The sequence below is a fragment of the Brassica napus genome, chromosome A6, assembly GCF_020379485.1.
Source record: "Brassica napus cultivar Da-Ae chromosome A6, Da-Ae, whole genome shotgun sequence".
NCBI lineage: Eukaryota > Viridiplantae > Streptophyta > Magnoliopsida > Brassicales > Brassicaceae > Brassica > Brassica napus.
The window spans coordinates 22,670,477-22,691,728 of NC_063439.1; the positions used below are offsets into that span (position 1 = coordinate 22,670,477).

The following is a 21,252-nucleotide window of genomic DNA, read 5'->3' on the forward strand; positions in this document are numbered from 1 at the left end:
GCTGAGAAATCCCACTGACGAACAACGACGGCTCTTCTTCTTCGAATATATTACACTGAAAAGTCTTGTTTAGTTTTTTTTTATAAGGATGTGAATTCATTTATCAAATGAGAGAGTTTGTACATGTACAAAAGAAATAAAAGGGAAGCAATCCTAAGCCAAAAAAAGAGAAAAAACAGAGGAGAACTTAATTAGAACTGAAGATTATGAAGAACCATTACTCATATGTCAACCAGATACTCATGAGGTTTTGAAAAGTGTGACGATGCTTCCTGGCCAAGATTACATTTCTGACTTGCCTATCAATTTCTTTGAAGGATACTTCCGGGGGTGTCTGTATTCCATTGTGGAGACGGTTGTTACGCTCGCGCCAAAGCCTGTAGATGACCGCTTGAGCTGTAACTTTGCGCAGGGTAGAAGGACAGTGAGAGACCTTCAGTCCAATCCAAGTGAGAAAAGCCTCCCAAGTGTGGAATAATATCGGTCTGTACCCTAACCTCCTTATCACAATCTTCCATATTTGCTCAGCATACGCGCATCGCAGGAAGATGTGATCCCGCGTCTCGTGGTAGTTGTTACAGACACAACAGCAAGTATCGATTTGAAGCCCCCAAGAAGCCAATCGAGATCGTGTAGGAAGTCTATCAAGCTGCGCCACCCACATCATGAAAGCATGGCTAGGGATGTGCCCTTTGAACCAAACCTTTCCTGCCCACTCTTTCTTCTGTTGACGGGGTCTTATTGATTCCCAAGTGTGCTTTGCAGAGAACTCAGGGAGGTCCATATCATTTGCTGCCCAAGAGTAAGTATCAGACGATAAAGCGAGAGACGGCAGAGGTAATGAGCACAGCATGATATGGAACTCCTCTGCTGCAGGAGATCTAGCCGGGCGAAGAGTCCAGCCACTTTCTGAGCAAGCATCTGCGACAGAGAAGGTCAGAGGTATACCTGTTTGCCTTGGGCCAGATGGTCCAAAATGATCTATTAGAGGTCCTAGCGGGGACCAGTGGTCAAACCAAAAGCTCGCTTTCATGCCATTGCCGAGAGCACATCTGATGAAACTCTTTGTTAGAGCCCGCAGATTAAGAAGGGCTTTCCAAGTCCATGATGCAGTCACGCTTTCGTCGAGACACCAAAATGAAGTATCCTTGATGAGATTTGCCTTAACCCAAATTGCCCATAGTGACTCCGAGTCGCAGAAGAGGAGCCAGATGAGTTTCAGACATAGCGTTTTGTTCCATAAGCAAAGGTTCCTGAAACCGAGTCCACCTTCATCTCTAGGTAGGCTGATTTGAGACCAAGAAACTTTAGCTTTAGCTCTTGTGGTGATGTTTCCATTCCAAAGGAATCTAGAGCAAAGTGATTCAATCAGTTTTATACACCCCTTTGGAAGAATAAACGATGAACACCAAAAATTCACAGTGCTGTAGATGACAGAAGAGATCAAGACTGTTCTTCCCGCATAAGATAGAGCCCTGAGAGTCCAAGATGAGAACCTGCGCTTTAGCTGATCAATTAAGGGTCTGTAGTCACAGATTTGGAGCTTGCAGTGCATCAATGGTAGGCCAAGATAGCGTACAGGTAATGATCCAAGGGAGAAGCCGAGAGCTGCAATGTCATCTGCTTCGACTTGATTAAGACCGGCGATAAAGAGTTCAGTTTTGTTGCGATTCATAGTGAGTCCAGACCATGACGAGAAGACCTCAAGTGTGTCTGCAATGTTTATCAGAGAATTCCTTTCGCCATCAAAAAATATCATAAGATCATCCGCAAACGCCAAGTGAGAGATGAGAGGATTTGAAGCCTTTGGATGGTAGCCGATGCGCCCATTCATATAGTTTGCATTCAGGAGTTGTGACAGAACTTCCATGGCGAGGACAAAAAGATAAGGAGACAGCGGATCTCCCTGCCTAAGGCCCTTTGTACCGCTGAAGTAGCCACACATTTCTCCATTAATACCCACTGAGAACTTTGTTGTAGTGATACACTGTCTGATGAGATGGATAAATGATTCAGGGAATTGGAGAGCTTGCATAATCTTGAATATAAAGCTCCAATCCAGAGAATCAAAAGCCTTTTTCAGGTCCACTTTGAGCATAGACCTTTTGGAGAGATTTTTCCAGTTGTAACCATTGACCAACTCAGTGGCCATGAGCACATTCTCAATCATTAGACGACCTGGGATGAATGCTGACTGAGTATTGGAGATGATCATGGGCAGGACTTGCTTCAGTCGAGTTGCAAGAAGCTTTGAGATGACCTTGTAAGAGGTATTACAACATGATATGGGTCTGAAGTCAGAGATGGATGTCGCATTGGTCTTCTTGGGAATGAGCGTCAAGGCCGTTGCATTCCATTGCTTGAGTAGAGAACCAGACTGGAAAAATTTAGAGACTGCATTTATCATATCAGATCCAACTGATCGTCAGTGGGCAGTGAAGAACTCAGCAGGATAGCCATCTGGGCCAGGGGCTTTTCCTTTGGGAAGCGAGAAGAAAGCATTGGTGATGGCTTCAGCTGAGAACGGAGATTCCAACTGCTGAGTTACTTCTTGCGAGCATCTGAATGGAAGAAGCGCAGCAATGTCTTCTTGAGAAACATTTGAGGCAGTGACTGTCCCTCCAAGCAGTAAGGACATCATGAGTTATATAACCTCACTGGTGTATAAACTCATGAGTTAATCTTACTTGCATATAAAATCTACCTCAAATCTCAGAAAATGTCTTATGAACAGAAAAAAAAGTCTTATGAAGAACAAGTGCATGTCTTAAAATTTTAGGATTGAAGACAATTTAATAAGAAACTTAACAAAAAGTTTGGTTTAACAATTTAGGGTTGTTTACATATTAGTAACTAAAATAGAGGTAATCCCAACACGTTTTTGATATAAGAAAAGGCAATGTTCTATTTAGCTAATTAGCTATGTCCCTGGCCGGTTTTGTTTGTGAAGTTGATGAAGAAGTCGACTTCTGATTGGAACCGGCTAATCCTAAATTAAATTTCTACCAAACCGAACCGAACCACCCAATTTCAACTAGGCTGGTTTGGATTGTCCCGGTTTAATATTTTTTTTTATCTCCAAATGAAAAAGCCCTAGGGCCTCCTCACTCAGATAACAAAAACCTTTATTTGATGCTCCTCCGTCTCTCGGCTCGCTCTATCCTTCGTTTCACTGCTTCTCACTCTCACTCTTATCCCCCTTCGCCGCCACCCTCTCGCTCAGCCTCCCTCTCCTCGTTCTGCACCGTTCCATCAATGGCAGCTAGCAATCAAAAGAACGAGGCGTACCTCTCCGCCGTCATCCCCAAGCGCATCACCCTCTTCGAGCAGATCCAAGCCGATCAGCTCGAGAAGCTCAAGTCGCTCCCGCACGATCCGATCAAGTAATCACAATCTATACAACCACTATGGTTTGTTTCATCGAAGCTTTCAGTTTCTTAAGAGATCGATGTTGTTTTGTGTGTTGACAGGATTACGTTGCCGGATGGGAGCGTGAAGGAAGGGAAGAAGTGGGAGACGACTCCGATGGACATCGCCGCTCAGATTTCGAAGGGTTTAGCTAACTCCGCGTTGATTTCGTCGGTCAACGATGAGCTTTGGGATATGAGTAGGCCGTTGGAAGGTGATTGTAAGCTTGAGCTGTTTAAGTTTGATAGTGATAAAGGGAGGGACACTCTCTGGCACTCGAGTGCTCACATTCTTGGTCAGGTAAAAGAGTGTTTTAAGTTTTATCTTATTTGATGGTTAAAAAGTTTTAGTCTTGGCGAATGATTTGGATCTTGGTGTGCAGGCTATTGAGCAGGAGTATGGGTGTAAGCTATGCATTGGACCATGTACAACGAGAGGGGAGGTAAGAGCAGTTTGTTTGTATGTTTTGTTGAGTAGAACACGAAAGGATGAAACTTGCTCTTTGTGATGCTGTGTGAAAGTGGCTATCGTTGATGTGAGTTGTCGATTGTGTTATTGCAGGGTTTCTACTATGATGCATGTTATGAGAAAGACTTGGGGCTGAATGATAATCACTTCCCTAATATCGAAGCAGGTGCTGCGAAAGCTGCTAAGGTATTGTTTCTTAGTTAGTCTCGTAAGTTTTAATATACGTTGTAAACAAATTGATTTTTTTTTCAAACCTTTTAAGTAAGAATCGAATGAGTATGTCACCCAACTTTTAATTCGCATTCTCTTCTATTTACATCTCAGGAAGCGCAACCATTTGAAAGGATTGAAGTGACAAAAGATCAGGCATTGGAGATGTTTTCTGAAAACAAGTTTAAGGTGTGTTAAAGCTACATATTATTATTCATTAAAATTGTTATAATTTGATTTGTGGACTCATACTTCTGCTGTTAATCATCTAGATTGAAATCATCAAGGATTTACCTGCAGACAAGACCATTACTGTCTATAGATGTGGGCCTCTTGTTGATTTGTGTCGTGGACCGCACATACCAAACACTTCTTTTGTGAAAGCTTTCAAGTGTTTGAGGGTGAGTTACTTTTATTTCTCTAGCAATTACATCTATGCAGATTCTAGTTTTGTTTCTTGTGTTGAGCAAAATATTTTTTCTCAGGCCTCATCAGCTTACTGGAGGGGTGACAAAGAGCGTGAGAGTTTGCAGAGAGTTTATGGGATATCTTATCCAGATCAGAAACAGCTGAAGGTAACTGATTCTCTTTAAATATTCTGACTGCTGCGCAGGGTATTGAGTATGCGTAATATCGATTGTCTTTATTTTGGTTGCTGCAGAAATATCTTCAATTCCTAGAAGAAGCTAAAAAGTATGACCACAGACTATTGGGCCAAAAGCAGGAACTTTTCTTTTGTCATCATCTCAGGTTCTTTCAATGTCACCGAACAATATTTTACTCTTTATGTTTCACTATACTTATATGTACTCATTTTGAGCTCCAGCCCTGGGAGTTGGTTCTTTCTTCCACTCGGCACTCGTGTATATAACAAGTTGATGGAATTCATTAAGGAGCAATACTGGAAAAGGGGTTACACTGAGGTTTTTCTAAGCTCTCATCCCATATTGACATACTTGATGAGCTAGGATCGCTAATTTAACATTGCACTGGCAGGTCATAACCCCAAATATGTACAACATGAATCTGTGGGAAACTTCTGGACATGCTGCAAATTACAAGGAGAATATGTTTACTTTTGATGTAAGTGTACATGGAAAGCTTAAGAGTCCCCTTGACTCTGACTCTTCAGCATGCTTCTCCCTTGAAGCCAATGTTTGGCCTAGGTTTTATTCAACACGTGAGTGACTTTTCTGAATGTTCCTTATGTAGATTGAGAAGCAGGAGTTCGGACTCAAACCTATGAATTGCCCTGGTCACTGCTTGATGTTCCAACACAGGGTTCGCTCATACAGAGGTGCGACTTTGTTCCAATAGTGCATTTTGATATAATCAAAAACAGATTAGGAATGATATTAGTATTTAGTAGTAAAAATTAAAATTCACTGCGTAACAGACTATCAAAACTCTAGTTGATTATTCGGTACTAATTTTAGTAGAATAAGACTTTGCTCCAAAGCATAATTTTTGCCTCGTTACAGACAATATAGATAACGTTTCCCTTTTTCAAATCTTACTAACTAAGTTGACAAGTCTAGCATTTGTCTTTGCTGACATTCTTTTTTACGGCTTATATGGTCTGTAGAGTTGCCTATTAGACTGGCTGACTTTGGAGTGTTGCACCGTAATGAGGCAAGTGGAGCCCTTAGTGGGTTGACTCGTGTCCGGCGGTTCCAGCAGGTATATTTTATATCCTTGTTTACTTTGCTTATTTATTATTTTTACAGTTCCATGTTACATATTTGTTGCTTAATACGACAATCGCGAACTTGTTTCAGGATGATGCACACATATTCTGTACAGAGGATCAGGTTTGTGATACACTTGTGTCTTGCTATGTTGGATCTCCTTTTCCTCCCATTTTGTTTAGGAGAATGTTATCTGTTTGCAGGTTACGGAAGAAGTCAAGGCTGTGTTGGAGTTCATTGACTATGCTTACAAAATCTTTGGCTTTACCTATGAGCTAAAGCTCTCAACGGTACCATATCGGAAAATTCTTCAAATTCTTTATAATTTGTCTGATATGTTCCTATGGCCCATTATTTACCTGTGAATTTAAAATTTCAGAGGCCAGAAAAGTACCTTGGAGATTTGGCAACATGGGATAAAGCTGAAAATGATCTCAAGGTAGCCCTAGATGCCTTTGGAAAGACATGGCAGGTATGGGCACGTATTGATGAATGAATACTCAAAGTTTATTCACTCGTCCGCATTTATTCTGAAGTGTGTTGTTTTGGCAGTTGAACGAAGGGGATGGTGCATTCTATGGCCCAAAGATAGACATCACTGTCTCTGACGCACTTAATAGGAAGTTTCAGTGTGCTACTTTACAGGTTATTGTCCCAAACGCTTTTTAAGTTTTTTTTATAATCCGTGCATGAATTGACTTGTATGTTTCTTGTTGCCTCATACCAGCTCGATTTTCAACTTCCCGATCGCTTCAAACTGGAGTACTCAGGTGATGACGAAGCGAAGAGGAATAGACCTGTGATGATACATAGAGCCGTGTTGGGATCTGTGGAACGTATGTTTGCCATCTTGTTGGAGCACTACAAAGGCAAATGGCCCTTCTGGTTAAGTCCGCGACAGGCCATAGTGTGCCCTATATCGAAGAAATCTGAGGAATATGCATTGAAGGTTAGATTCGTGGCTACACTCCTTATGACCTGTGGTTCTTGTTGACTTATCTACAGCTTATAATCTCTGGCTTTTCTCTCGTCTCTTGTACATCTAAACAGGTGAAAGAACAAATTCATGAAGCTGGGTACTATGTTGATGCGGACATAACAGACAGAAAGATCGATAAAAAGGTAAACAGTTCTCACGTTCATGTTCCAGTTTTGTTTTGTGTTTGGCTGGTTTCCCAACATTTTGACTTGAGTGATATGATTGTAGGTGCGTGAAGCTCAGCTTGCGCAGTACAACTACATACTTGTAGTTGGTGAAACCGAAGCTGCTACAGGACAGGTTAGTGATTGGGTTATTCAGGGTCTCTGGAGCTTAGCTAATTTTTGTTTTGTCTGAACATTTGAAGACCATTCTGTTTTGTTGTTCTTTGAAAATTGACAGGTGAGTGTACGGATAAGAGACAGTGCAGCCCATTCAGTGAAGAGCATCGATGATTTGCTGGAAGAATTCAAGACCAAGACTGCCGAGTATCAATGAGATGGGACTCTTAAAAAGTTCAAGCCTGTTCGACCAAAACAAAAAAAGTTCAAGCCTTTATTTTTTTCTGATACATACTGTTTTTGTTTTCAAATTTTATTTTGCAAAAGTAGAGTAAGACCAGATTGAAGTGTTTACTTATCTTTTGTCATTAAACCGTATTCTAAAGTTTCATAACTTCTCTAGCGATTTTGCTTCCTATCTTTCTCCCTCGGGTGGTATGCTTAAGGTATTAAATAGTCTGGGCGTTTTTAACTCAACCTAGATTCGACCGGAAAAACTAAAATCGAATCCGAACTGTTATACAATAATATCCGAACGGGACTTATAAGCTTAGTACTTTGGTGTTTGGTTATAATCCGAACTGAACTGACATCTGAACTGACATCTAAACTATCTAAATTAACTAAAAAGTATTCAAAATAACAATTAAAACAAATTAAAAAAATATTTTAAATATCCTAAAATATCTAGATCATCTCAAAATATATAAAAACTTTAACATTTTTTTTTTTTTGCTGTTAAAAAAAAATATGTTAAAGTTTTTATATATTTTGAGATGATCTAGATATTTTAGGATATTTAAAATATTTTTTTAGTTTGTTTTAATTGTTATTTGAATACTTTTTAGTTAATTTAGATAGTTTAACTAATTTTTAATTAGATTTGTAAATAATTTCTATATTTTGAAAAAAAATTGTCAATTTTTAAGGTTTAAAAAAATATTTTTGAACGATTTTAAACATTAGTTACATCCGATCCGAACTGAACCCGGAAGGAACCGAACCGAAACCAATCCGATAATTAGTAAAACCCAAACGGTACTTCTGAACATAATACCGAAAATCCAAAAATCTAAATTACCCGGACCGAAACCGTATGGTCCACCAAACGCCATGCCTAGTATTAAATACAAATTCTAAGCTCGCGTTTAGTCTATAAAACTCCCCTAAAAATATGATATTTAATCTGACTTCTAATTCAAATTAACCTAAAACTGGAGCCAAATCAAAACCAAAATTATTCGAACCGAAAACTAAAAAAAAACAAACTACTTCTAAATATTCGAATGAATTACAAACCGAAATCGAGAACCGAAAACCGAATGTGCAGGGGTAAAACCCTGACAATAGCAAATAAAAGGTCCACAGCACAAATTGATGTTTTAGTGATCAGACTACGTAAAGCCGAGGGGGGAGGGGGGGGGGGGGCAATTGTATACAATTAAAAAATAATTTGACGATTTTGCGATAAATGAATAACTGTGGGAGTCAAATTCACAAAAGAAAAATTCAAAACTGTTGGTTGCCAACAAAATCAAATTGGTTGGTTGGTTTGTTGGATATCATATAATCGACGGGAGCTTCTGACACAAGACAGGAAGACCTAGCTAGAGCTACTCTTCTGCTTTTTTTACTAGTTTCAAAAGAAGAGAAGAAACAGAAGACACATCTCATGTCACGTGCTCTCTCTCTCTCTCTCGAAATACAAGTTTGTAATCAAAATCACGCGCCTTTTCTCTCTGAAAACCCGTTTGCAGTTTCACTTGGCCTCTCTCTCTTTCCCGAGACCCGTCCCCAAGGATCTCTGTATGTATGCGTCTTCATATCTCTTTTATCTGTTTACTCATTCCCCTTCTCTGATTCATACCCACTTTTCTTCTATTATCTTCACATTCGTTAGGTTTTTGATGTTTGAACCTCGACAAGTTTTCCTTTTTAGTTACAGTTTTGAATTTCCAAAGTTCGAATTTCCCCTGCAATTGCTTTAGCTTAGCAACTTTGTGTCCCCTAGGATTTAGGATTCTTTTGTCATGTGTTAACACTCAGACAACACTTTCTTCTTCTTCAGAGTGTTTGTAGAGAAAGACATAATGGGGTTTATCTCAAGGACTGTTTTTCCAGCGTGCGAGCGTGTCTTCGTTTGTTGTCCTGCTCTCGGGCCGAGGTCTCTACATCCCGTCAAGCGTTACAAGATACTCCTCCTCGACATCTTCCCCAAATCCCCTGTAAGCCTTTCCTTCCACCACCTTATTTGATTAAAGTTTCCACTTTTTCAATCTTTGCTTCTGAGCATCTCTCTTTGTGTGTTATTTGTAACAACTTAATATGCGGCATATAAGTTTTGATTTGTGGATTTAAAAACGTGCTTGGCTACTTTAATGGTCTCTCTGTAGGATGGTGCACCAAATGAGAGAAAGATTGTCAAATTATGCGAGTATGCTGCCAAAAACCCAGTCCATATCCCCAAGGTATAGTTTTTTTTCTCTCTTTTGAATCTTACTACTTATTAGTTGATAAGGTGGAGTCTTGTGCATTGCTAAGTGTTTGTTATGTGGCTGTCACAGATTGCTAAGTGTCTTGAAAAGATGTGTTACAAGGACCTTCGATCCCACCAGATGAAGTTCATCATTATTGTCACTGAGGCTTACAACAACATGCTTTTCCATTGCAAGGCTCAGATGTAAACCTTTCTATTATCCAATGCACAAAAACTTATATATTTGGATCATTCTTAACTTTTTTTACTAACACACGTGTATTTTTTTCCCTCTTATTTTAAGGGCTTATTTCGCTATGAGTTTGCTGAATGTGGTTACAGAACTACTTGTCAATTCAAAGCAGGACACACCAACCATTCTTGGATGCCAGACACTGACAAGGTTCATTTACAGTCAGGTAAAATCCTAGTTGGAGATTTTGACATATTTAATAAGTTAATGGCTTCAACACTTATGCTACTCCATGTTGAAAATGTGAAGTATCTCACTCTTCATCTGGTACGAATAAATAGGTTGATGGAACTTACACGCACAGCATTGAAAAATTCGCGCGTAAAGTTTGCTCATTGTCTCGTGAAGAAGGTGATGAACATCAAAAGCGGTGCCTGAGAGCATCTGGCCTGCAATGCCTTTCAGCGATGGTACTACAACCTGGTTCTTTTCCATCTTCCAAAAAGTTTCTATCCGGTTTTAATCATGTTTGTATCTTCATCAGGTGTGGTTTATGGGAGAGTTTTCACATATCTTTGCCGCTGTTGATGAGATTGTACATGCCATTCTTGATAATTACGAGGCAGGCATGATCGTTCAGACCAATGAAGATAAAGAAGAGCAAAAAAACTGTAACTGGGGGAATGAAGTGATCAGATGTGAAGGCCGAGGAGCAGGAGTCAGACCGAAAACTGCAAGAAAAGATCCGGCTCTATTGACTAAGTAACTAACTCTATCCTCTAATTTTTGCTGTCACTTTTTTTGTTTGTTTTCAGTCAGTTACTTAAGTGTTGATTGTTTCAGAGAACAGACTGAGACACCCAAAGTTTGGGCACAGATTTGTCTCCAGAGGATGGTTGATCTGGCTAAAGAAAGCACAACTCTGCGGCAGATCTTGGATCATATGCTTAGCTATTTTACCTCTAGACGCCAATGGACTACTCCAAACGGTCTGGCCATGATAGTTCTGTCTGATGCAACATACTTGATGGAAACCTCTGGTAATGTACTTTGTCCCTTGTCTTTTCTGTTAGAACATAGCTTTTTTTGTCTCACAGTTATGTTTCTTTATATGTCAGGGACTCAGCAGTTAGTGTTATCGTCTGTTGTACGTCATCTTGACAACAAGCATGTCGCCAGTGATCCTGAACTCAAGGCTTATATCGTACAAGTCGCTGGCTGTCTAGCAAAGCTGATCAGGACCAGCTCGTACCTTAGGGAGATAAGTTTTGTTAAAGACTTGTGCCGGCATCTGAGGAAAAGCTTCCAGGCAGCATCGAGATCTATTGGAGAAAAGGAACTCAACTTGAACGTGATGCTTCAAAACTCTATTGAAGACTGTCTGCGGGAGATAGCCAAAGGAGTTGGTGGTAATACACAGGCGTTGTTCGATATGATGGCTGTTTTACTCGAGCAGCTTCCTTCTTCAGGAGTTGTTGTTTCACGTGCAGCTGTTGGATCACTGTTGGTTCTCGCTCATGCATTATCGCCATCTATGCGTTCACAACAGGCTTTCTCAGACGCACTTCTTGACGCGCTTCTAAAAGCAATGCTGCATCCAAATGTGGAAACTCGTGTGGGAGCGCATGAAATATTCTCTGTGATTCTCTTGCCAAGTTCTGGTCAATCTCAAGCTGGACTTGCATCAGTGAGGAGTGATACAACCTCCACGTTTACATCTATCGCTGCTAGATTAGACAAGCTTAGAAAGGAGAAGGATGGGGTCAAGACTGAGAAGAACGGTTATAATAATAATACTCACGAGGATCTTAAGAGCTACAAATCTTCCCCAAACTTTCACAAGTTGAATTCCATGATTGATGGGAATCTAGCTGATACGGTAACGTTTTCTTTTGGTTACAACTGGATATTATAAGCTAAGGGACCATTACATGGTAATGCAATCGTCTGATACTATATTGTGATGCAGTTACCATCAGTGATGAAGTTTACTGAAGATCAAATCGGGCAATTGTTATCTTCATTTTGGATACAATCAACGCTCTCTGATATATCACCTTCAAACGTTGAAGCTATTGCTCATTCTTTCAGCTTGGTGCTTCTTTCCTTGCGACTAAAGGTCAGTATAAAGTTTTCAATATTTTTCATTTTAATAGAGGAAAAGTCTATACTTGAGCCTCTCATGATAATTTTAAAATGCAGAATACAAATGACGGGCTTGTTGTTCGAGCCTTCCAGCTTCTCTTCTCACTGAGGAATCTTTCTTTGGACCTTAATAATGGTACTGATCGATGATACTCTCTTGAACTGATCAAAGATTGAGAAATCTCTTTATGTGCATTCAAAATTTTCCTCATTGCCAGGCACATTATCGACGGTTTGCAAGCGGTTGATCCTTGCTTTATCCACAAGTACGCTGATGTTCGCTGCCAAAATATATCAAATTCCTCATATCTGTGAAGTGTTGAAGGGTCAACTTCCTGGTGAAGTGAGTTTGTTCTCAGTGTGTTATTTCAGTTATTATATTTTTCCATGGAGTTTGTGTATAACTTGATCATGTGCTCAAAATGTTTCAGGTAGATCCGTATCTCTTCATTGGCGATGACTTGCTACTTCACGTAAGAACAAATGCAAATATGAAAGATTTTGGATCCTCAGGAGATAACCAGATGGCTACTTCGATGTTGTTTGAGATGAGAAGCAAAGTAGAACTGTCCAACACTATCATAACCGATATTGTGGCAAAACATCTATCTAAGAGTATAAAGGTAAAGCTCTAAATTGTATTAAACCTGGTGTTTCTTGTGCTGATTTAACGTTACATGTATTCTCTTTGTTAAGCTCGACGAAGCTGATGTGAAGATGCAACTCTCTGAGCCATTCACACCTGATGATGCTTTCATGTTTGGTTCACGGCCTATGATTGAGCTTGAACCAAACAAAAGCATCTCTAAGGAATCGCTGCCCTTCGATGAGGTAGAGTATTCTCTCAAGTCTCAAGAGTCGAGAACCAGATTGAATTTTCTTTAAGACTTGGATGTTAAATATTATTATCTTACGCTTGTGTTACTATATTACAGGACGTACATGCAGGTTCAGTGGTTGAGGACGAAGTGACGAGTGAACTCTCTGTACGTTTTCAACCAAGAGGGTCCCCTTCATCATCTATTCCTCAAGTTATCAGCATTGACCAGCTCATGGAATCTGTAAGTGTAGACCGTATTCGACATAAGTTAGAAACTGGTTGATGTAGATATTGTATCTTCTTATCATTGGTTGGTTCATAAATTTGTTTGTCTAGGCCCTTGAGGTGGCTGCTGGTCAAGTGGTTGTCTCATCTGTCTCCACTTCTCCGCTTCCTTACGACACAATGACAAACCGCTGCGAAACCTTTGGGACTGGGACAAGGCAGAAGATCTCAAAGTGGTTGGCCACCGAGAACCGCCAGGTGAATGGGCTCTACAGAAATTCATTAGAGGAGTCATGTGCGCTTGAAAAGGTATCTTTCAACCTATCAAAGCAGACAAATATTAATATTGCATCTAAAAGAACCTACTTCAGTCTCGCTACACTTAATGTACTCTTGTCCTCAATAATGAAGAGAAAGGTCTTTTAACTTTATGATCCCATATGTGGCCTAGTCAAGAGAAAAACGTTGAAACTCTTATCATTTGAGAAAGGTCTTATAACATATGAGTATTAATGTTATACAGGTAACAGAAGATAATAGGAGAGAATCGTGGTCCATGATGAGTCTGCCTCCAACTAGTCCCTTTGACAATTTCCTCAAAGCAGCAGGAAGATGATTCAATTAAACTTAGATGAATACTAAACTCTCACGTAGATATTAGCACTATTGATATGGGGTTTTGTAGAGCTAACTATCTAGGCCAAGCACACAGCGTGTAATGATTTAGAATCAGTAGTTGAAAACCATTTGCGTTCTTGTCTTAAATGGAAGTTTAATTTTAATCATCAAAACTTGAGCTACTAATGAACGAGACCGACCCTAAACGACACCGTTTGGTCATCTCTGTTCCTATAAAGCTGAGATTTTGCGTCGTGGGGGTTTATGAAGGGCTTTGATACTAACCTCCGTCTCCAAGCTTCTCCACAACTCTCAAATGTTTTCTTGCCTAAAAAGCTAAGCGTAACAAACCTCAACTTCAGATCCTCTTCCTCTTCCTCTCCAGCAATGTTGAAGCTTTTCTCTTCTCGAGTCCACCATCTGACTCCGGCGATTCGTCCCGGGCCCCGCGCAGTGGAGTCTCCGCTGTTCAAAGCGCTGAGTCAGCTCACCGGGTTGAATCGGAGATCGAGTTCCCTGGGTCACCGTGTTTTCTTCTGCTCCGATAGCGCGTCTGACGCAGAGGCGGCGGCGGCTGAGGTAGCTGAGGCCGAGGCTGAGGTAGCTGATTCGAAATCTTCGTCAGCGATTGTGTCCACTAACCCTAGACCGGAGGATTGTTTAACGGTTAGCTCAATTTGTACTCAAAGGCTCGGTTTTTTTTTTGTTGTTGTTCCCTGGGAAATGCGTAAAGGTTGTGACTTTATTGGATCGTTGGTTAATTCAACCTCATTCTTGTTGAAATGAATTTTAAAGTTGTAAGCTTTAGTTATATTCAAGTGGGCTAGATTGTGTTGTTTGTAAGTGTAATGACTTGGATGCTGGTAATGAGATGCTTTTCGTCTTTGTTCTATTTAATGGGAGGGGGATTTGAAGCATCCACGGTGGTTTTGTATTGCGTAGATAGCGTTTTTGAATCTGGATTTGAGCAAAACTAGTGGCTTTTGTGAGCTTTGTAACATCGGCTTTTATGTTTCTCTTTGTTTAATTGCAGGTTCTAGCATTGCCGGTGCCGCATAGGCCTCTTTTTCCTGGGTTTTACATGCCAATCTATGTCAAGGTTTGCCTATTCATTTCATCCTTTTTATGGCCTTAGTGCATTATACAAAGCATGTGTCTTGTTTAGACCTCGTACATCTTATCGAATTCTCTCTGAATTGAAGTGATAGTCTTAGCACTAGACTCTGGTATTTCTTGTGTTTATTAGAGCCAGGGTCATTGATTATCCTAGACTCCTAGTTACAAGAAAAACTGGAGAGAAATGAGTTGAAAACCACGTATAATGTGAAATGCCTACTGGTTGTATTGCTGCATATAAGATAATTTTTAGCTGCATTTGATGCATAAATGTTGATTTGGAACCTCTTTCTTTTGTATTGTAATATTTCCGGCATGAGTCATTTGATGAGTTTGGACAGTTAGCTGAAACTACTTATCTCCAGCCATAGCGATAACCTTATCTTTGGTTATGGGAGTTGTCATATTTTACGTCTCTGACCTTGGCCTGGGAGATGTCAGATATTTCTGGTCTCTGACCAGCATGTGCTTTATACTTTTTTTCAGGATCCTAAAGTACTCGCAGCCTTACAAGAGAGCAGAAGAAGACAAGCTCCATATGCTGGAGCTTTCCTTTTGAAGGATGCCCCATCAACTGATTCATCTTCAAGCACCGAGACAGAGAAAAACATTAATGAGCTGAAAGGAAAAGATTTGCTTGAACGGCTTCACGAAGTTGGCACACTTGCTCAGGTATCGTGTTGCTGTGTCTGTTTGGTGTCCAAGTGATAAAATCATTAGACATGACTAGCATTACGATTTCCCTGCTGATTTTCCAGATTTCAAGTATCCAAGGGGACCAAGTTATCCTCGTTGGTCACAGACGGCTTCGCATAACAGAGATGGTAAGTGGGTAGAGTATCATGTTTCACATGTGTTCTTTGGTTTATCAAGTCACTTCTTTAATGGAGAAAGTTGTGTCATTTATTCAGGTGAGTGAAGAACCACTTACGGTCAAAGTCGATCATCTTAAGGTAAATTCTATGCTTTTTCCTCGTATGATGTAAAGACTTCTGTTTGGTTCTCCTTTTCCAATTTCTGTAAAGCATGAACCTTTTTTCTTTTTTGCAGGATAAGCCGTTTGACATGGACGATGATGTCATCAAGGCAACATCCTTTGAAGTTATTTCAACGCTTAGGGATGTGTTAAAGACAAGCTCACTCTGGAGAGATCACGTCCAGACATATACCCAGGTATGTTCATGATTTTTCACTTGCGCAGGTAAAAAAGTTTTAGGATACAAGTATCTTAGTTGATGATGTCTTTTAAATTTGTGTAGCATATAGGTGATTTCACTTATCCACGGTTAGCCGATTTTGGAGCGGCAATATGTGGTGCAAATAGGCATCAAACTCAAGAAGTTCTTGAAGAACTGGATGTAAGTAGTTTCAATATTACTGCAACTGTATGGTATTCGATGCTCGGTCAATCTCTCATCTCTTTTATTCTTGATCCAGGTTCATAAACGGCTGCGGTTAACGCTGGAATTGATGAAAAAAGAAATGGAAATTAGCAAGATTCAGGTATTTCATTTTATTACATTCTTGTGTGTTACAACTAAGGAGCTACTTATCCGATAGCTGTTTGATGTGAATAGATACTTATGTTTTGAGCCTTTTACAGGAAACCATAGCAAAAGCAATTGAAGACAAAATTAGCGGTGAGCAACGCCGTTACTTGCTAAATGAGCAGCTCAAGGCTATAAAGAAGGTATTCTTCGGTCCGCTTCACAATTTTTTCTTGGTATATAGCGTATTTTTGAGAGATTCATTTTAATTCATAAAGTGATCCAATGCAGGAGCTTGGTGTGGAAACAGATGACAAATCTGCACTGTCTGGTCAGTACTAACTGAAAAGTATCTTCAGTTCCATGTATTCATTTTAAATCATCATAAGAGATATATAATCTTACTGCCTTATGGATCACCATGCTGCATTCATGAAGCGTCAGAGTCTTTGGTATGATTCCGAACTGCAACTTATTGTCCCTTCTTTGCTGCAGGAAAGTTTAAGGAAAGGATTGAGCCTAATATTCCAGCGCATATATTACAAGTCATAGAAGAAGAGCTTACAAAACTGCAGCTGTTAGAGGCGAGTTCAAGCGAGTTTAACGTGACCCGTAACTACCTTGATTGGCTGACCATATTGCCTTGGGGAAATTACAGGTTTACTACTCTTGCTTTATCTTATATTTTTATTTTCTCAAGTACAGCAGTAAGTCTTATGGTATGAGAGAGACTGATAAAGATCATGGATGATTTATTCTCATCTTATGGCACCATTTATATTTGTTTTGTGTTAACAATTGAGGAGTTTGTTTATTAACTCTGCAGTGATGAAAACTTCGATGTTGTGCGGGCACAACAAATTCTTGACGAGGATCATTATGGCTTATCTGACGTAAAAGAAAGAATACTAGAGTTTATTGCAGTTGGAAGGCTTAGAGGCACTTCACAAGGTTTGAATTACTTAAACAGTAGTTGGGCCCCTTTATGATTTGATCTTGAATGATGAGAAAGAACCTGTCCTAGATTATAAACTGAGATTTGGGTAAATGTGTGACCAGGGAAAATCATCTGCCTCTCTGGCCCTCCTGGAGTAGGTAAAACTAGTATTGGTCGTTCCATTGCACGTGCTCTTAATCGCAAATTTTTCCGGTTCTCTGTTGGAGGGTTAGGAGATGTCGCTGAGATTAAGGTATAACACTATCTCTTTGCTTGCAAATCTTTGTCAAACCTTTATTACTGAACTATGGCCCGACAAACAATAAACCATTCACGTAAAATAACATGTTTAGGGGCATCGTCGAACATATGTTGGCGCCATGCCAGGAAAGATGGTGCAATGTCTTAAGAGCGTGGGGACAGCAAATCCTCTTGTTCTAATCGATGAGATTGATAAGGTAACAAAACTGTATAACCACTACTTAGCTTAAGTCAATTTTTTCTGCAAATGATATTGTTTTTATTTTCTCTCGGCAGCTTGGGAAAGGCCATGCTGGTGACCCGGCCAGTGCATTGTTGGAGCTTCTGGATCCAGAGCAAAACGCAAATTTTCTGGATCACTATCTCGACGTTACCATTGACCTATCAAAGGTTATTATTAATATGATCAGTGACCAATTAATGGAATACTATTTTGTTTCATGTGATTCTATTTAGTTGCTGATTCATTTCCCTGCAGGTTTTATTTGTGTGCACTGCAAATGTGATAGACATGATTCCCAATCCTCTGCTAGACAGGATGGAGGTGATTAGTATTGCTGGATATATTACTGATGAGAAAGTTCACATCGCTAGAGACTATTTGGAAAAAAACGCACGTGGAGATTGTGGCATCAAGCCAGAACAGGTCTCACTCTCATCCTATTCTCCATTTGCCTCCAGTTTTCTCTTTGGATAGAACAAAGAGAGTTTGAGTAAATTGTCAAGGAACCACATACTTTCTTTGCAGGTTGATGTGAGTGATGCAGCTCTTCTTTCCTTGATAGAAAATTACTGCAGAGAAGCAGGTGTTAGGAATCTCCAGAAACAGATTGAGAAGATTTACCGTAAGGTAAATTTTTTGCTGCAAGACCATGGATTATTTGTTTACTCAATCCCTCAAAATCTAACTTTTCTTTTGTAGATTGCTCTTAAACTAGTGCGCGAAGGAGCAGTCCCAGCAGAGCCTGCAGTTACAACCGATGTCGAAGAAGCTGAAATTGTGGCCAAGCTCGACGTTGAATCACCAGAGAAGGACGCTGCTAAAGAATCAAAGGAAGAGGAGGCTGAAACCAAGAAGATATCTGTTGAAAAAGTTATGATTGATGAATCAAACCTTGCAGACTATGTTGGCAAACCTGTTTTCCACGCAGAAAAGATCTATGAGCCCACACCGGTTGGAGTTGTGATGGGTCTAGCTTGGACATCCATGGGTGGTTCAACGTTGTACATAGAGACAACCGTTGTGGAGGAAGGAGATGGTAAAGGTGGACTGAATATAACGGGTCAGCTCGGCGATGTAATGAAAGAGAGCACACAAATTGCTCACACCGTCGCCAGAAAGATCTTGCTGGAGAAAGAACCAGAGAATCTGTTCTTTGCAAACTCCAAGCTTCATCTCCATGTTCCTGCGGGAGCCACCCCCAAGGACGGTCCAAGTGCAGGATGCACCATGATTACATCATTGCTATCACTTGCCATGAATAAACCTGTTAGAGAAGACCTTGCAATGACCGGAGAAGTCACTTTAACCGGTAGAATTCTTCCTATTGGTGGGGTAAGTTAGTTAGTTACTCTGGACTTCTCTCATTCTATTAATGCTTTTTTGGGTTGCTGCAAGTTTCTTACTTAAAAACATTTCAGGTGAAGGAGAAAACCATAGCGGCGAGGCGGAGTCAGGTCAAGACTATCATATTTCCAGAGGCAAACCGGAGAGACTTTGAAGAGCTGGCGGAGAATGTGAAAGAAGGGCTTGATGTTCACTTTGTGGATGACTATGGAAAGATCTTCGAGCTTGCTTTTGGCTATGACAAACAACAAGACTGATATAACTCAGAACTCACGTTGAATTCGGAACTCACGTTAACAGTTTATTTGCATTTCATTCGATCTTGAGAAAGATTTATCCAGGCAGACAATACAGAACAAATGAAATCACAGCCATTTCCTTTTGCCAATCATGTTTGCCTGGTTTCAAGCCACCATCAAATCACAACCATTTACATTTGATCAAGTTTTCACCCCTTCTGATCCGTTTAACATGTAGATTCCAGATTCTTGCATCCCATTTGATGGATTCTTGCTCCAGGGAAGAGTTTTTTTTTGGCCCCCAGCTCTCTATATACAATTAGAGGTGAATGATATTTTCTGTGACTCTTGGCCCCATACCATCTCCGGTCATGAAGCACATGCGTCATTAACCTTTGAATCTTATGCACAAATATAAAATCGTGCTGTCGACAAAAAATAAAATAAATCGTGCTCTAAGGTACTTCTCCTAATCTCCTTTCGTCTCGGCTAAACGCACACCTATAGAAGGAATGTCACGTGCTACCATGCAAGTTACCTGTGAAACAAGTTTCAAAAATAGTATCTAAAAGAAAATCTATCGTCTTATATATGTAGATGTAGTTGAAACTTCCTGGATGCTTAGTTTGGTAGTATTTAATTCAAAATAACAGGAAAATCTAACGTCGATCTACATATGTACTCTGACTCATTCATGAGGTATATATCTGAAGAACAAAACATTTTTAGCAGGGCCCTCTTTGGAGCAGTCGATCGAATAGGGTATCGATTTAAATACATTTTTCTATAAATTTTCTTGTTTTCGAAAAAACTGATTTACCATATTAAATATAGCTTTCATAAAAAAAAAGTCTGACCAAGGTGTAAAAGTAGCTAGTTTGAGACTCGATTTCTAGAACGATTTATGATATAACAATTACAAGATACGATAGCACATTCAACAATAAGTTCAATAACCAGTGAAGGTTATAATAAAAGTATATATGAAAGACACGTCAAAAGTGATTGGGTAATGAAATGGCTCGATCAAATTTAGATATATCAATCAAAATAGTTTAGTTGACTATTCGGCCTCTCTTAGTTTCCCTTCGGTTTTCCTCGAACTTGGCAGGAAAGTTTCTAGTGATTTTTACCAAAAATAAAGAAGAAAGTTTCTCGTGATATTTTTTTGACCCCAGAAGGGTTCCTTCTCAATATTTTCCAAGAAAATTATTTACATATATATATACTTGCCAATCTTTTAAAAAGCCATCTACAAAATTTATCGCTATGCAACCGATATATATATGTCAACTGGGCAACTAAGAGTCCGAGACTGACATGTCCGTAGAACTATTGTTCTTCTATGTGATTAACTTCCTTTATTAATTAGGTTTAACGTAATTAATGATTATTCTTAATCCAATCTAATATATATGGAACTGAGATTTGATCCCAGACCACTATTTTCGGAGTATAAAACATGAAACTATATGATAAACGTAAATTTGTAACTGAACCAATCCTAAAAAGAACATGGTTAATTTAACATTTTACCAAAAAAAAAAACATGGTTCGATACATTAACAAGAGATGGTTGTTCAAGGTTACCTTGAATTTTTTTTTTAACTATATTAGACTAATGTATTTCTTAAATAAATCATTTTTCCAATGTAAATATCTACAACTCGTAAATTGTATCATATTTTATCAAATGAATCAATCGACAAAGAAAAAGAAGTAAACATATTTCCTTATTTTATATTCGATGGGGATGTTTGTTTGTATCACTGAACTAGGAATGAGATTTGGACAAATTAGTCGTTTTATTTGGTTTTCATCAGAGCAGATTGTCCATCAGTATAACGCGTTGATGAAGAGAAAAAAAATATGCCATTATTTTTCTACATCTATCCTTCCAATTTTTGGAACATAAAATATATGTAGGTTGAATGTTCATATATGATCATAGTAAATAACTAAAAACGCGTTATGCCATCACCTAATAAGCGTGGTCTTTTTATGGTCGATGTGCTTTTAGTCGAAGATCGAGGTTTGTCAACGCCTATGTCAACGTACGGCATTTGGATGGTAAATGGATTTTCAAATGCTTGTTTCAAAATAAATATATATAGATTTTCAAATGCTCTAAATT

General features: G+C 39.4%; 3 protein-coding genes across 3 annotated transcripts; all 3 read left to right on the forward strand.

Annotated features, from left to right (window-relative positions):
• The first annotated feature begins 3,090 nt into the window (after positions 1-3,090).
• Positions 3,091-7,440, forward strand: LOC106396274 (threonine--tRNA ligase, mitochondrial 1-like). The gene is made up of 20 exons (XM_048735176.1): positions 3,091-3,383; positions 3,471-3,708; positions 3,791-3,850; positions 3,970-4,062; positions 4,201-4,275; positions 4,359-4,487; positions 4,572-4,661; positions 4,748-4,836; positions 4,913-5,009; positions 5,083-5,169; positions 5,299-5,383; positions 5,672-5,766; positions 5,865-5,897; positions 5,978-6,064; positions 6,154-6,246; positions 6,327-6,419; positions 6,502-6,723; positions 6,825-6,896; positions 6,982-7,053; positions 7,156-7,440. The coding sequence occupies exons 1-20, from the start codon at positions 3,133-3,135 to the stop codon at positions 7,249-7,251; spliced, it is 2,157 nt and encodes a 718-aa protein (XP_048591133.1). The 5' UTR covers positions 3,091-3,132; the 3' UTR covers positions 7,252-7,440.
• Positions 7,441-9,124: 1,684 nt separating this feature from the next.
• On the forward strand, positions 9,125-13,727 carry LOC106395475 (protein SEMI-ROLLED LEAF 2-like). Its single transcript, XM_048781665.1, has 15 exons — positions 9,125-9,259; positions 9,428-9,502; positions 9,599-9,714; positions 9,815-9,929; positions 10,045-10,173; positions 10,248-10,465; positions 10,547-11,582; positions 11,673-11,822; positions 11,906-11,984; positions 12,067-12,191; positions 12,280-12,471; positions 12,545-12,679; positions 12,784-12,909; positions 13,005-13,202; positions 13,417-13,727. Exons 1-15 carry the CDS (start codon positions 9,125-9,127, stop codon positions 13,507-13,509), a joined length of 2,922 nt encoding a protein of 973 aa, XP_048637622.1. The 3' UTR covers positions 13,510-13,727.
• Positions 13,714-19,267, forward strand: LOC106390349 (lon protease homolog 1, mitochondrial). Its single transcript, XM_013830791.3, has 19 exons — positions 13,714-14,177; positions 14,545-14,610; positions 15,114-15,299; positions 15,386-15,451; positions 15,539-15,580; positions 15,678-15,800; positions 15,887-15,985; positions 16,065-16,130; positions 16,231-16,317; positions 16,406-16,445; positions 16,610-16,772; positions 16,941-17,065; positions 17,174-17,304; positions 17,405-17,509; positions 17,589-17,702; positions 17,791-17,958; positions 18,061-18,162; positions 18,235-18,867; positions 18,954-19,267. The coding sequence occupies exons 1-19, from the start codon at positions 13,776-13,778 to the stop codon at positions 19,134-19,136; spliced, it is 2,901 nt and encodes a 966-aa protein (XP_013686245.2). The 5' UTR covers positions 13,714-13,775; the 3' UTR covers positions 19,137-19,267.
• The last annotated feature ends 1,985 nt before the right edge of the window (positions 19,268-21,252 follow it).